General features: G+C 39.3%; 1 protein-coding gene across 3 annotated transcripts in view; it reads left to right on the top strand.

Moving 5' to 3' along the window:
- The window catches only part of REV1 (REV1 DNA directed polymerase), a 108,040-nt gene that overhangs the window by 54,027 nt on the left and 39,505 nt on the right, over window positions 1-14,508 (top strand). For all 3 annotated transcript variants that reach the window (XM_045005785.1, XM_045005765.1, XM_045005774.1), the window contains exons 14-18: window positions 4,443-4,615; window positions 7,057-7,159; window positions 8,308-8,473; window positions 8,995-9,197; window positions 11,889-12,122. In XM_045005785.1, the coding sequence (XP_044861720.1) occupies window positions 4,443-4,615; window positions 7,057-7,159; window positions 8,308-8,473; window positions 8,995-9,197; window positions 11,889-12,122 (879 nt within the window). The remainder of the gene's footprint in view (window positions 1-4,442; window positions 4,616-7,056; window positions 7,160-8,307; window positions 8,474-8,994; window positions 9,198-11,888; window positions 12,123-14,508) is intronic.

Raw genomic sequence — 14,508 nt, 5'->3', positions numbered from 1 at the left:
AAATGTAAGTACAATATTTATATTCCTATTGATTTATAATTGTATGGTAAAAATGAGAAAGTAAGCAATTTTTCAGTGTAGTATGCTGAGACACTTTTTTTTTTTTGTTATGTTTGATTTTTGTAAGCAAGTAGTTTTTAAGTAATGTGAAGCTTGGGGCTATGCAAACAAATCAGACTTTTGCAAGGGGTACAGTAGTCTGGAAAGGTTGAGAGCCACTGCATTAAAGCACAGTAGGGAACTTCTAGTGCACGACAGAGTCTACATGGGCACTTATTGCATGGCAGACTTGTGCGTGGCCGACTTGCACCTAAATGTTTGTTTAGGCAATCCCTCGGAACCTAACTTCAGCACCTAGAGTTTGAAACTTTGAACCCATGTTTCTACCAAAATTCTAATTTGATCATATTGCATATCATTCAGAATTTATGGTACAGATTAAATTTAATATTAAGTAAACCTTAATGTATTACTTTTCACTTGGAAATCAGGAAAAGAAATGGGTAGGGGCCTCATGGCCAAGGTCTAAGAGTGCAGTAGAAAACTTTTCCTTTTGTAATTTCCTGACTTTTGAGTGCTTTATTTCTCAAATTTCTTGCATCAGTGTTGGGAGTTTTTCATTTAATTTCATAATATTAAATGAAAAAAACTGATTAAATGCTACTAAATGCAGCATGAGGTTATTTGATCTAAACTGTGAAGTAGGGGATCCTTAAGTAAAGCCATTGAATTTTTAGGTGCAGCTTGCCAAGGAGTATAGACAACTTTGGCGGTGATCCTCAGCAAAAGTACTGCAGCTGCTTCAGACTTAAGAAGTTCACTTGGAAGTTTAGAGCCGCAATCATAAAAGATAGAAGTGAATGCTGAAATTGTGCAGAAATTGACTGCTTAGGCTCCCATGCGTGTCTAGGAAAATCTTATCTACTGAATTTCTTCAAGTAGTGTCCCTGTTGGTGCTCCACTGTAGGTTTATCTGTGCCGCTGTGCCAGCCTGCTCGTGCACTCTCCCTCCCTAGTGGTCTGCCTCAAGGCTGTCTAGCACTGAAGGAGCCAGCAGTTGTCCCTTCGTTATCTGTGTCCTTAGTATAAGTAGTAGTTGTTTTTGTTTCTTTTTGTTCTCCTTAGTAGTTAATGTTTCCATTTTATCCCCTTGGGATTAGAAAAGAACTTTAGCTTATGTTTCCTGCCCCAAGGGTCTTTAGAAGACTCTCTAAGTTCTTTCAGTTAATAAAAAAAAATAAAAAAAAAAGACGGGGGAAGGGGGAATAAAAGAAGAGAGGAAAGAAGAACTTTCTTCTGCATTCCTCATTGCTAGAAGGTGATACCTCCCTCCCATGGGGAATGCCCCGCTTCTAGAGCAGGGGTCGGCAGCTTCTGGCCACGTTGGCAGGTTCGGCGGACCGCGGCTCCCACTGGAGCCTGGGACGGCGAACCGCGGCCAGGGGGAGCCGCTGTCCACCAAACCTGCTTATGCAGCAGATAAACAAACTGGCCCAGCCTGCCAGGGTGCTTACCCTGGCAAGCCGCGTGCCAGAGGTTGCTGACCCCTGTTCTAGAGTTGCCTCTGGATGTCTGAGAGAGTCACATATCCCTCAGAAGTGCTCCCTCTGCCCCTAGTTAAAGCCGAGGTCTTGCAAGAAAAGGGAGCTGAAGTTGAAACTCCTCCTTATGGAAAAAACACTTCAGCCTCCAAGTGCTGACCCTGGATCATCCCTGGAGCCTTCAACTTCAAAGGGGTTAGAGTCACAGAAAGACCAGCAGATCCCTCCCGTAAAGTCTAAAGAGAAAGGGCTCAAAGTCCCCAAATTGAGTCGTTGGTCAGTCAGAGGGGTTCCCCAGTGTGGCCACCTTGGTACTGGCTGCTCTGAACCATGGTACCCAGAAACATCAGAGTGCTTCTGCTGTGAGCTCTGCCGCACCACCTACACGCACCTGGAGCTCAAGCTCTGAGGTTGTGGTACTGGTCTCTAAGGATAAAGACAAACACTCTACCGCCTCTAAAGGAGCAGCTCTGAGAAAACCTTCGGTTGGGTGAGACAAAGCCCCATCTAGGGAACGCTCTGCACCTTCACAACCATCGGTACGGACACTCCTCCACAGTACCGAGTGAGCCGATGGTACCGTAAGAGTTCCAGTACCCTAGACACCTGACAGTTGGGGAAGAACCACAATCCCCATTATTTAGTACCAGGATCCTGCTTTTGAGCACATCCTGGCACCTGGAATTGCACTCAGCACCAGGCTGTGTACCACCAATACCCCAGCCAGTGCCCCCCTTACTCGGTAACAAGTCTGACAATGACCAGGAGGATGTCATTTCCCTGGGCTCTCATCATGGCCCACCATCACAATACAAGGGTCTTCCTCAAGTCCATCGAACTAACCATGATCATGGTATGGGCCCCTTTGGGCACTCCCACCAGTCATCTTCCCCTCCCCAGGGCTGTATTGGGTTCCTTGGGCAACATACAAATCCCAAACTTCACGGGCATTTAATGTCTCTCAGAAAGAGTCTGCCTTGATGGTCTTCTACAGCGTCACTGTCCAGAGCCCCTGAACCAGAGGAGGAGGAAACTTGAGGAAAAGGAGGAAAGTCTTGAAGGGGAAGCTACCCCTCCAGCAAACTTCTCCTTATCTTTGCCAGATGAGGCTGTAATGCTCCTCCCCCCATCACTAGCTGATGATTTCAAGAACTTGCAAGGCCTTACTAAGGTGGCAGACCTGCTGCAGATTCCTCTACAAGAGGTAGCAGATGCACATCACACACTGGTGGATATTCTGCACACCTCCTACTCACCCAGAATTGCCCTCCCAATTAATGAGTCAATTCTAGATCCTGCCAAAGTCATCTGGCAGACACCAACTGGCAAGAGAGCCGACAAAAATTTCTGCATCCCTCCCAAAGAGGCAAACTTCCTGTTTCAACATCCACAACCCAACTCCATTGTAGTTGATGTTGCTTGCCTCATGCATTAACCACATCACGCCCGGTCGACCCATACGATTGTGATTGGAAAAGGCTACATCTCTATGAGAGGAAGGCATATTTGTCAGCGACATTGCAGGTTAGAGTTGCAAACTACCGAGCATCCATCGCCAAATATAATTGTATTAATTATGAGAAACTCAATGCATTTCTGGAACATTTACCAGAGAGACAAAAGGAACAGTTTCAGGCGATTGTCAGAGAGGGTCAATTAGTAGCCAGAACAGTGTTACAGACTGCACTGGACGCAGCCGATACAATGGCAAGCTCTGTCTCTGTGGCAGTGGTAATGAGACATTCTTGTTGGCTAAACCCTTCTGGGTCGCCCAAAGAGCTGCAGACTACAGTGAAAGATCTCCCATTTGAAGGGCCCAAGCTCTTCGCGGAGAAGACAGACTCTTCTCTTCACACCTTGAAGGATTCCTGGGCCACATTACACTCACTGGGAATCCACTCTGCGGGACAGAGAACTTGGGCCTCTGTCCACACTTTCACAGATCATTGTGCGATGACTGGAGATTCATCCTCCACTGCCCTCTATGGTACTCTCTGTAGTAACTGACTCCAAAGCCCCAGCCTTCCATGGAGAATATTGCTGTGAAGCCACTTACGGTGGAGCGCACCCACTGGGACACTACTCAAAGAGGGAGTTACTTTGTGCAATGGTTCTTCAAGATGTTTGTCCCTATGGGTGCTCCATAACCCACCCTCCTCCCCTCTACTTCAGTATTGTCTATAAGGGACTTTGTGTAGAGAAGGAACTGGGCGGGGGTTCACCCTCACAGTGTAGATAGCCTCGAGGCAGCATGGGAGGGAGCGCACATGTGCAGGCTAAACTGACACCGCTACCTAAAATCTCTGATTAGAGGTGCAGATATTCTTACAGTGGAATATCTGTTTCCCACAGGGAAACACATTTTACAAAACTATCGTTACTGCACAAGGTGAGTAACTTCCTCTTTTTAGGGTTCGTACTAGTTGTCATCAAAATCTCTTGAGTAAAACAACTTGAAGTTTGTGTATCAGACTGTTCTTATGATGGCTCTACAAAGAAGTTGCACTTTTCTGTAGAAAAATAAAACTAATTTTTCAATGTTCCACATCTCAAAAGTGTGTGATTTACCTCAGATGTTGCCAAAACATTCTCCTCTCACTACAAATGATAAAATGATATGAAATTTGTATCCTCAGATTTGTCATACATCAGTATAGCAGTATACATGCAGTGAAAATTCTCCTATTCAGAGGCAAAAAAGAGGCACTTTTACCTTTGAATTTTCTTGCTGTAGTCAGTTGGCTGTGCTCTTTTTTTATTTTTAAAATCTTTATAGTGTATCCTTTAGTTTCATGCCAAAACTACATGCAATAAATTAATTTACATATTTTTAAAGACATTTTAGCTCTCTGCATCAGATGCATGACAGTGATAAAAAACTTTTTTTTTCCTTCCGTTTAGCCTAAGGAAGCAGAAGCTTTCCTTCTGAGTCTTTCAGAAGAGATCCAACATAGACTTGAAGCTGCTGGGATGAAGGGAAAACGGTTAACTCTTAAAATCATGGTCAGAAAGGCTGGGGCCCCTGTGGAGCCTGCAAAATATGGAGGCCATGGAATCTGTGACAACATTGCCAGGTAACCTTGCATAGAATTAAAAACTTATCAATATGTAGGTATGGACCCACTACTGCAGGGTGCTGAGCCTCGTGAACTCCCAATAAAACATAAAGGGTGTTAAAGGTGCTCAGTGCCTTGCAGAATTGGGCTTTATATAGTATCTATTACTATATAATAGCTGCAGTACTGTTCTCAAACTTCCTGTATGTTTTGTTTAATATAGTCCAGGGGTCGGCAACCTTTCAGAAGTGGTGTGCCAAATCTACATTTATTCACTCTAATTTAAGGTTTCGCGTGCCAGTAATACATTTTAATGTTTTTAGGAGGTCTCTTTCTATAAGTCTATAATATTTAACGAAACTATTTTGTATGTAAAGTAAATAAGGTTTTTAAAATGTTTAAGAAGCTTCATTTAAAATTAAATTAAAGTGCAGAGCCCCCTGGACCGGTGGTCAGAACTCGGGCAGTATGAGTGCCACTGAAAATCAGCTCGTGTGCTGCCTTCGGCACGCGTGCCATAGGTTGCCTACCCCGATATAGTCCTAGGTGGTGATCTGGTTTTCCTATAGAAACATGACTATAGTTTAGGATTTTCATGCAAAAAATGTCTTAAATACGTTTTCCTCTTGTAATCTTAGAGGAGTTTAGAGACTAATATCTTTCCTTCCAGTCTCCTTTAGAAGGAGAAAGGGAACTTCATTGTGATGGTCATGAAATAAGCGGGGGTTTTCTGGACTGGAAAGCCTTCCTGAAAAGGCTTAGATAGTCAAAATCACTTTTGGAAGAGCAACTGGCTGAAAATACCCACCTTGACACAGTTTTTAAAATTGTGTGTTAATTTTCTTCAGCACTGTATTACAATCAGCAGCACCAATCAGAGCACCCCAGTCTAATCTTTGTGGTGATCAGCTTCCAATAAATCTTTTCAGGGATTCAGAGATTCCAGAAGGCTAATTACAAACCTTAAAAAAAAAAAAAAAAAAAAAAAAAAAGCTTAGTCAGGCTTTATGCTTTTTTCCTGTTTTAAACAATAAAGTAATAATTGGTAATACTTACTGACACTCTGCTACAGTATGCAGCACTAATTGCCTGCCAAATACTTATTAAAGTGTACAGTTCCTTGAATTCAGCAAATCCTAAAATGAATGATTTTTTTTTTTGTTAAAAGTCTACGATAGTACACTCTCAAACTGATGTTGGTGAAGTATACGCAGAATAAATATTAATATTTTTATAAAAGGTGACCTTGAGAACATCCACCTGTTTGAATTATGCTGAAAATAAGATTAGATCTCAGAGAATCTCTGGCACCCTGTTTGTGGAATATAACTATCTGATGTAATGCTGTTGATATAGATATAATGAAATCGGGTTTTTCCAAAGCTAATAGTCTTTAAGTCTTTTCAATAAAGTAGAATGGCATGCTGTACAAATGCTTTACACAAATCAATTACTGCACAGATTTGCCCCATATGAAAAGTATTAATACTGATCCCTTTCATAGATGTACTGGGCAGTAGATCTAGAGCTAGAGGAGGAAGTAAAGTAGAAGAAGTGAGAAGCAGCAGAATCAATCAGTCTGAAAACGGAACTCATCCAGGATAAAAATGGAGAATATAGGAGAGGAAAGGAAGGAGAGCCAAATGTGTCCAAATTAGAAAGAGAGGACAGGGAACATTAAGAACAATAAATGATAGCTGCACTTACAGAAAAGGGGAGGAAAGGTGAACAGAACATACCTCAGAGGTTAGAAAGTTGAGAGGCATGTTGTTTATTATATGTATTATAGCACTTACGAGCATTAGTCTTTGGGCTAGCATCCAATTGTATTAGGTACTGTACAAATAGAAAACAAAAATATAGTCATCACATCAAAGAACTTGGAATCTAAGTATAAGACAAGACAACAGCTAGGTACAGACCAAGAAAAAGAGATGTACAAGAGATCAATGAGACAATATTGGGAGAAGATAGTAGGTGTTAGATGAGGCAGGCGTGGGAAAGAAGGAGCTTGATGCCACCAGTACATCCTTCAGGGTTTGGAGGAAAGAAGGCTGCGACTGAAATAGACTCCTCTACATCTCTGGCTGCTATATACATATTAGGATGGCCTCAGTAAAATGTGGATGTCTCACCTATCAGATCATTAATGTTAGTTAATTATTGAGGACAAAAATGTTTCTCCCTTCCTCGCTATTAACTTAATCCAGAATGTTTTAAAATTGTGTTAGACTGGTAATCATCTCTCATAAGTATTGATTTTAATCAATGTTTCTATAATGTGTTTGTCCTAGTTTTCCTAAAAAATATTATTCCAGTTTTGTAGACTGAGAAATTACTTTCCTCTGTGGTATCAAGTAGTATATCTTTCTTTGAGATGATGTCTGGAATGAATAGTGTAAAGTCTCTTTACGATTTTGTAATGCATCTTTTCTTTAACTGTATTTTATTCTTTGCAGAACTGTAACTCTTGACCATGCAACAGATAGTGCAAAAGTAATTGGGAAGGAAACACTAAACATGTTTCACACAATGAAATTGAACATATCAGATATGCGAGGGGTGAGTTAATAAAACTAAGAGTTCAAGTTTGTGTTTTACATTTCCTGCTCTACATTGATATATTTATGCAACTTTCTTAGGCTGCACAGACTTGGATTGACATTAACAGGGTACTAGTTTCACATATGATAAAGTACAACTTGACTATTTGTAAACTGGCTACACTTAATTTAGTAATCTTTTTAGAATAGAAATGTGCAAGCTCAAACATGCCATTTTTATAGAGAGAGTTTTCACAGTTTCACAGTTTAATATCACAATTACAGTAAAACTAATTGGCAGTGAATAATATCCTAGCTATGTAAACATAAAAAATAGTCCTAGCAGCCCCCCACCCATCGCCTATTTCATGCTCTGTGTGGCCTGTTGTACACTATCTCAGGATTTCCTGTCCAAGATTTTAGAAAAGTTGGAGGTAAGCCTGCAAAATAGTACCCAGGTGCACCATTGAATTGGGCAAAATAATTTTTAAGAATACTTCTGCAGTTTTGTTTTGGATATTATTTTGGACTAAATTAAAGGTGAGAGAAGCTTTTCCGGGGGGAAATGTATCTGGTAGAAAATGAAAGTATGTTTGTTACTATTGCACTTGGAGGGAAACCCTGCCTTTGTGCACTTGGCATGGACCTTCACTGTTTGTCTGATACTCAGATACTGAAGTGGTAAGTGTAGTATAGATTAGATCAGTGAGTTGGAATTAAAAAATAGTATCCCTCACTTGGTACATCTTTCACCTGTCGTGGGTACTTCTCTGAGTTAGTATAAATTTCTACTCCTGGTTGCAACATATATATTTGTTTGAGTTTGGGGAGTTCGTATAATTTTTAAAACCAATATAAGTTATATAAATGATTCATATCGTCCTGTTGAGACACACTTTTTCTTTACTTTACTCCCAGAGAAATGAAGAAGGGTGGCACTTTTGTAATTTCTTAGCTGTTGACTTTGGGGGCTGATTTTGTTTTTTAGTACCTGCAAAATATTTTTCCTCTAGTAATAAGTGGATGGGTTTGGTTAGGAGGGTTGGGGGAGTTTATATATTACAAAATACTTCATTAAATTTATGTCTGCTTAAGTTGCCCTTATTTGCTACTGTTCTTGACTTTGTGATTACAAATAAGGATACAAAATATGTTTTTTGTTTTGAGGTTGGAATTCAGGTGCATCAGTTAGTTCCCATCAATAAAACCACTTCAGCTGTTTCCTCTCGCTCATCAGTACCATCTGGACATTTACCTGGGGGATCACATTCAGTTATCGATCTTCTCCATATTCAGAAAACTAAGAAATGTTCAGAAGAAGAACATAAAGAAGGTCAGTAACTACTTATGCTAAGCAATCTGTTCCAGCTTGTATTTACCTGTGACACTCTAAGTACATTTTCCAGACCTGAAGAAGAGCTCTGTATAAACTGGAAAATTTGTGTCTCTCACCAACAGAAGTTGGTCAAATAAAAGATATTACCTCACCCTGGACTGACACGGCTACAACAACACTGCATGCTTTAAACTGCCATGGTCAGTTGTATTTGGGGTTTGTGATATTATTTGCTTCCTTTAAGAAACAACTCGTTTTTAATTTGATTTCTAAAAAAGAGGGATGTATGGATTAGTTTAGAATCAGAACTTCTACAAAATCTTGAAAAGCTAGATGGATAATTAAAGGTAGATATTTAAAGTGGAAAAAAGTTCTCACTAACCATTCCCATTATTGCACAAACTACCAAATGTTTTTCAGTAGAAGCATAAGGTAACTAAAATTCCATATCATGTGAAAAGTAAGTTGTTTTTGAACGTTAAGATAATTTTTCTGTATATTGTTTTCTACATTTATAGTATTTGTGGCTGCTATGGATCTCGAAATATCATCTGCATCAAGAACATGCACTTTTCTGCCATCTCTCACTACTCATCTGACATCTGGTCTCAATCCCATTACCAGCAAGGCTGAGTCTGCAGTTAAATGGAATGGTTTACACACTCCTATCAGCGTAAAATCAAGACTTAATTTAAGTATTGAGGTTCCTTCACCTTCCCAGGTAAATGTGAGGGGTATGGAACATCTGATACATACTTGTTTGTAATTACTGTTCAGGAATGCAGTTCCCATTTTTGGTGGTAAATACCCAACAGGAAAAACTGTCATTCTTCCAGTATTTTTCTTCCTTTTTACAGTGTCAGGGAATGGAACTGGGACTAAAAAGGAGAAGATACTCCAAGATCAGGGTATTGAATAGATTACCCTACACCCAGCAACTCTAAAGCCCTTTAAAGAAATACAAATCTTGGCTTTAAAAATCATGAGGTTCTGAAAACTTAACTCAGAGTTACGAAACTTTTTTGTGTTAATGCTAGTATATAATAAAAATGTCAATACTCTGTTAGGAATTTAAATATGTATTTTTTTAAACTCTGTAGTATGTGCTGAGCTTTAATTATTATGTTATTAATAGGACTATTTTCCATATAGGCTAATTACTAATGAACTATTAAAGGTGACTTTTACAAAGTACCATTTATGTTTTTCATGAAGGTAGAGCTCTTAAGCACTGTTAGTATCTTTTTGTTATAATCCTGATATTCACACCTGCTCATCCTAATACCTGACTAGAGCTAAATAAGAATTCTGCTCCGTACAAGGTTACACTTTACCGTACTCATTAATTAGTAACACAACTAATTCAAAAGGTTCAAATGACACAGTTCAGATTTTGCCATGTTAATTTTGTTTAATATATTACACAAAATAGAAAAGTAATAGAATTTGAAAAGCTCACTCTTCTTGTGCTCTAATTCAGTATGCTTAGAAATGGTTAGATTATTCAGAAATTCAAGATTGTCCCAAAGAACCAAAGCGTTGAAGCAGCATGGTGCTCTCCTTTTCTTCTTTCCAGCCTCATTTATGGTGAAGACCTTTTGCTCCCTCAGGAGATCAGACAAAATGCTGTCTTAAAGATCACTCTGCAAATATGGAAAAAGGTAGTTGGGTACTTTGATATAGCACCAGAATTTTCACTGATGTTCTCAGTATGCAGGCTGCCTTGTGCTTCTTTGGGACTGGAAGTTTAACTTTTAAAAGATGAGTTCAGGATAGTCAACCATTGGAGACTTTTTCCCATGCATAACACTACTAAACTTTGAAAGCTCAGAATTAAACTTAATCTGCTTTCTTCAGGTTTCTTTGTGTACCAACACAATCATTTCCTAGACATATTTACAAAAGGAAAAGCTCTGCAAATGAGAAAGAAAAGTATAAAATAGACACCCTTTCTTTCACAAGTTTAGTTACTAACAAAATAAACTTCTATATTTAATGTTATATTTCTTTTTGTTGATAAATTCCTGCAATTATATACCCCTAGTCTGTGCCTTGGGTATGAGATTTTAAAATTTTTCTCAAGGATAATCAGTAGAAGAAAGCATTTAGAATACTCCCCTGAAACCTGAATTTGCAAGACTTACCAGCAAATGCGGTATTTCATTCTGTACAGATTGCTATTTTCCTTTCACTTTAGAGACTTCCTTTTTGTTCTGTATTTGTACAGAGCCTCCAACAGTGGTGGGCAACCTGCGGCCTGCTGGCCACACACGGCCTGTCAGGATAATCCGCTGGTGGGTCATGAGACAGTGTTGTCCGCAGGCACGGCCACCCGCAGCTCCCAGTGGCCCTCCGGCCTCCACTGCTTTCTGCAGCTCCCATTGTCTGGGAACGACGAATTGTGGCCACTGGGAGCTGCGGGTGGCCGTGCCTGCGGACAGTCAATGTAAACACTGTCTCCTTGCCCACCAGCGGATTACCCTGACGGGCCTCAGGTTGCCCACCACTAGCCTCCAACAATGTAGTCCTAGCCCCTGTCTGGATCTCCTAGGTGCAACAATAATAAATAATAATTTTAAGCAACATGGATTCAAATGATTCTATGATTCTAAATCTACATTTAAGATGTTCCTATTGTGATTATCAGTCATACTCTCTGTCATTCAGGGAGCTGCAATTACATACTTCAGCTTTTGGAATCTGATGCACCATTTCATTTGTTCAATGTTCGTAGTTTTATGTTTTATCAGAATCTACCCCTAGGGCCAACTGTTGAGAACTGACTTGAATATTGAATGGTGTTTATGGTTTGGGGGAAAAAGCATATCCTAAATTTACTGATTGTACTAATAAAACCCATGTTACAAATATGGCAATGAGAAATCTGATGTTGCTGTAAGTACACCAGATTAGTAACACCAAAGTAAATTGGAGCATATATATATAAAAATATCCTGGCACTAAACTGAATGATCACTCAATTGCTGTATTGAATGATCAGTCAGCTGCTTTAGACCAGATAGTAGACTTATGTTCAAATCAATATACATGTTGCCAGTATCTTATTTGATTAGTTATTTAGGGTTATAATGAAGATTAGATGAATGTGAAGGGAAGTTTATATAGGAATTATATTTACTATGTTAAATATTATTTTTAAAAATACAAGACTAAGCATTTATGTATACTAACTTAATTTTGCCTTTTGCTACAACATTCAGTACTGTCAGATTCCCAAGTCAGCTTGTGTATACAAATTAGGATGTCAGTTGTTGTGTTTTAATTTCTTCTAATTTCAGTTTATAAAATAAATACTATGACTCTTTTAAACTGTTTTTATGTTCTTATGTTCTTGATTCTCAGAAAATCTAATGACCTTTTTATTTTATTTTATTTTTATTTTTATTTGCAGTTAGATCAATCAGTCTTGGAAGCACTGCCATCTGATCTCAGAGAACAAGTAGAGCAAATGTACGCCATTCAACAGGCAGAGACTTATGGTGATAGCAAAAAAGAACCCATAAATGGGTGTAACAGTGAGTTTCTGCCACAGCCAGTTGGAGCAGTTCTCTTACAAATACCAGACCTCCAAGAACCAAACAGTGATACAGGAATTAATGTAATAGCCCTGCCAGCATTCTCACAGGTAGAGTATACTCTTAAAATAAGTGGGCATGGTGTCAACAAATGAACTTTGAATCTGTAGTAATAATAGTTAACTTCATTTGTCCAGGCAAAATTATTAGAATTTGTGAGTCGTTCAGAACCCACCCATAGGCCACTACGTATTGGTCTCTGCACCTTTAGAATTTTTATCCTGGACTCGGGAAAAGTATAATACATGTTAAAGATTTATAGTTGCCAGTATTTCTACATCCGTGTCTTGAAAAGTTATTTTTTGTTGTTGTTGATGAAAAGGCTCTGCAATTATCCCTCATTTTGCAATAAAATGAGATGTATGAACAGTTTTTTCCTTGCACTGCAGCTGTGTTACATTGCACTACCAGTGCAAGGCAGTCCTAAAATCAGCTTAACTAGCCACTGGAGGATCAGCCCATTATAGATGGATCTTTTGATGGCATAAAGCTAGTGTAGTAGCTCCCAAGCCACACATGTGCCTGCCAGTTTAGTTTAGTGTTTTTTTGTCAGGGGGAAAAGGAGGCATGACAGGAGCTTCCATGGGTCCCAGCAATTCCCAGATGCCATATTAGTTGCTTGAGGCTGTTGGCTGCTGTTGCAAGTTAGACCAGCCTAAGGTCTAACTTCTATTTTAAATCCATGAAGGCTACTGGACTGGTGCACAGCAGGACCAGGATTAGGGGAGTGCAAAAGTGGTTTATAGCATGATGGCTTGAAGTGGTAGATGCTATTCATCCAAGGCTGGTCATCCTTTCTTCAGTCCCAGGGGATCACATATGTTGGAGATGGATATTGAAAGATCTTGTTATAGACTTCATTTAAAATTCATTAGCAGCAACAAGGAACTAATTCTCCATTCACTGTTTCAGGACACTATACATCCTATTAGGCAGAGAGGGAAATTGAACTGGGATCTCCCAAGCACCAGCTGAGTACCCTAACCACTGGTTTAAAGGTTGTAATAGATGCCTGTCCCTTCCCCCCCCCCCCCCCCCGCAGCTGTTTTGTGTGAAATTGCAAAAACAGCTTAGCCACCTAAGCTGTCTTAACTCCAAGAAAGGGGAGATGGGTTTCCAGTTGTGGATTTCAAACAGAGATAGGTGCCTCCCTGCAGCCTGGACTTAGGTGCTGAAATCTGTGAGAGGGACAGGGTTTAGGACATACTTCTCTCATAACCATTTCCCATTGGCTAGCTCAGGTGGCCCCACGTAGTGTCCTGGCTTTTGTGCATCCTGTTCTTAGATGCCTAACTCAGACTTTGTGGATTCCAGTGATTTTTCTATGCATCTAAAAGTTAGGCATTGTGGAAAAGTCCCTTTGTAGATCCAAGCCTAAGTTCTGAAAACTAAAAGTAACATGAGTTCAGCAGTTCTTAAAGCTGTTACTATTGAAGTGGTATCTTAATTTAAAACAATATATGGTCTTCATGTCATAACTACATCATTATGGGAGAATATATCATAGATGAAATGTAGGGATGGAAAGGACCCCAAGAAGCCATCCAGTCCAGCCCCTTTTGCCATTGCACAAATAAGTAAACCTAGACCATCCTTGACAGTGTCCAACTTGTTTTTAAAAGCTTCCAATAACAGGAACTCCACAACCTCCCTTGGAGGCCTATTCCAGAGTTTAAATACCCTTATCATTAGAAAGTTTTTCCTAATATCTAACTTAAATCTCTCTTGCTGCAGATTAAGTGCATTACTACTTGTCCTACCTTCAGTGGACTTGGAGAACAATTGATCATCGTCCTCTTTTTAACAGCCCTTAACACATTGCAAGACAGTTATCAGGTCCCTCCTCAGTCTTCTTTTCTCAGGACTAAACATGTCCAAGTTTTTTAACCTTTCCTGATAAATCAGATTTTCTAAACCTTTTTTCATATATATTGCTCTCCTCTAGATGCTTTCTAATTTGTCCAAATGTGTGTAAAAGAAAAAAAGTTATTTATATTTGAAACTTAATGAATTAGTACAGTAGTACACTCCATAAATTGAAACATTACTGTCATGCTGCAGCAGGAGGATTTTAGCGGTGGAGAATTTTAGCTATAGCAACTCAGCAGAGGTAAATTATTACACAGTTTACATCCTGCAGTTTCTTATTGCTTAATTAGATTAATTTTTTTCAACTCTACATCACTTTTGTCTGAATTGCTTTTATATGAGTGGTTGCCTGGTTAATAAGGTGACTGATTTGTTCATTGGGAAATTTGTGGTAAGTTTCACTTGTTAATTCTAAGGTTTGTATTGTAAGAATCCATATAGGTTTAACTCATTTCAGTTAGCCTCTGTAGTAATCATTTGGAATATAGAAAAATCTATAAAAGTTGGCAAGATTTGAAGCTTAAAGCAGAGCATTTAAGTGGTAAAGAATACGAGTATTTACAGATT

Source organism: Mauremys mutica, chromosome 1 (genome assembly GCF_020497125.1).
Source record: "Mauremys mutica isolate MM-2020 ecotype Southern chromosome 1, ASM2049712v1, whole genome shotgun sequence".
Lineage (NCBI taxonomy): Eukaryota > Metazoa > Chordata > Testudines > Geoemydidae > Mauremys > Mauremys mutica.
The sequence above is the reverse complement of the archived record's forward strand: the minus strand, read 5'-3'. Positions and strand labels throughout refer to the sequence as shown.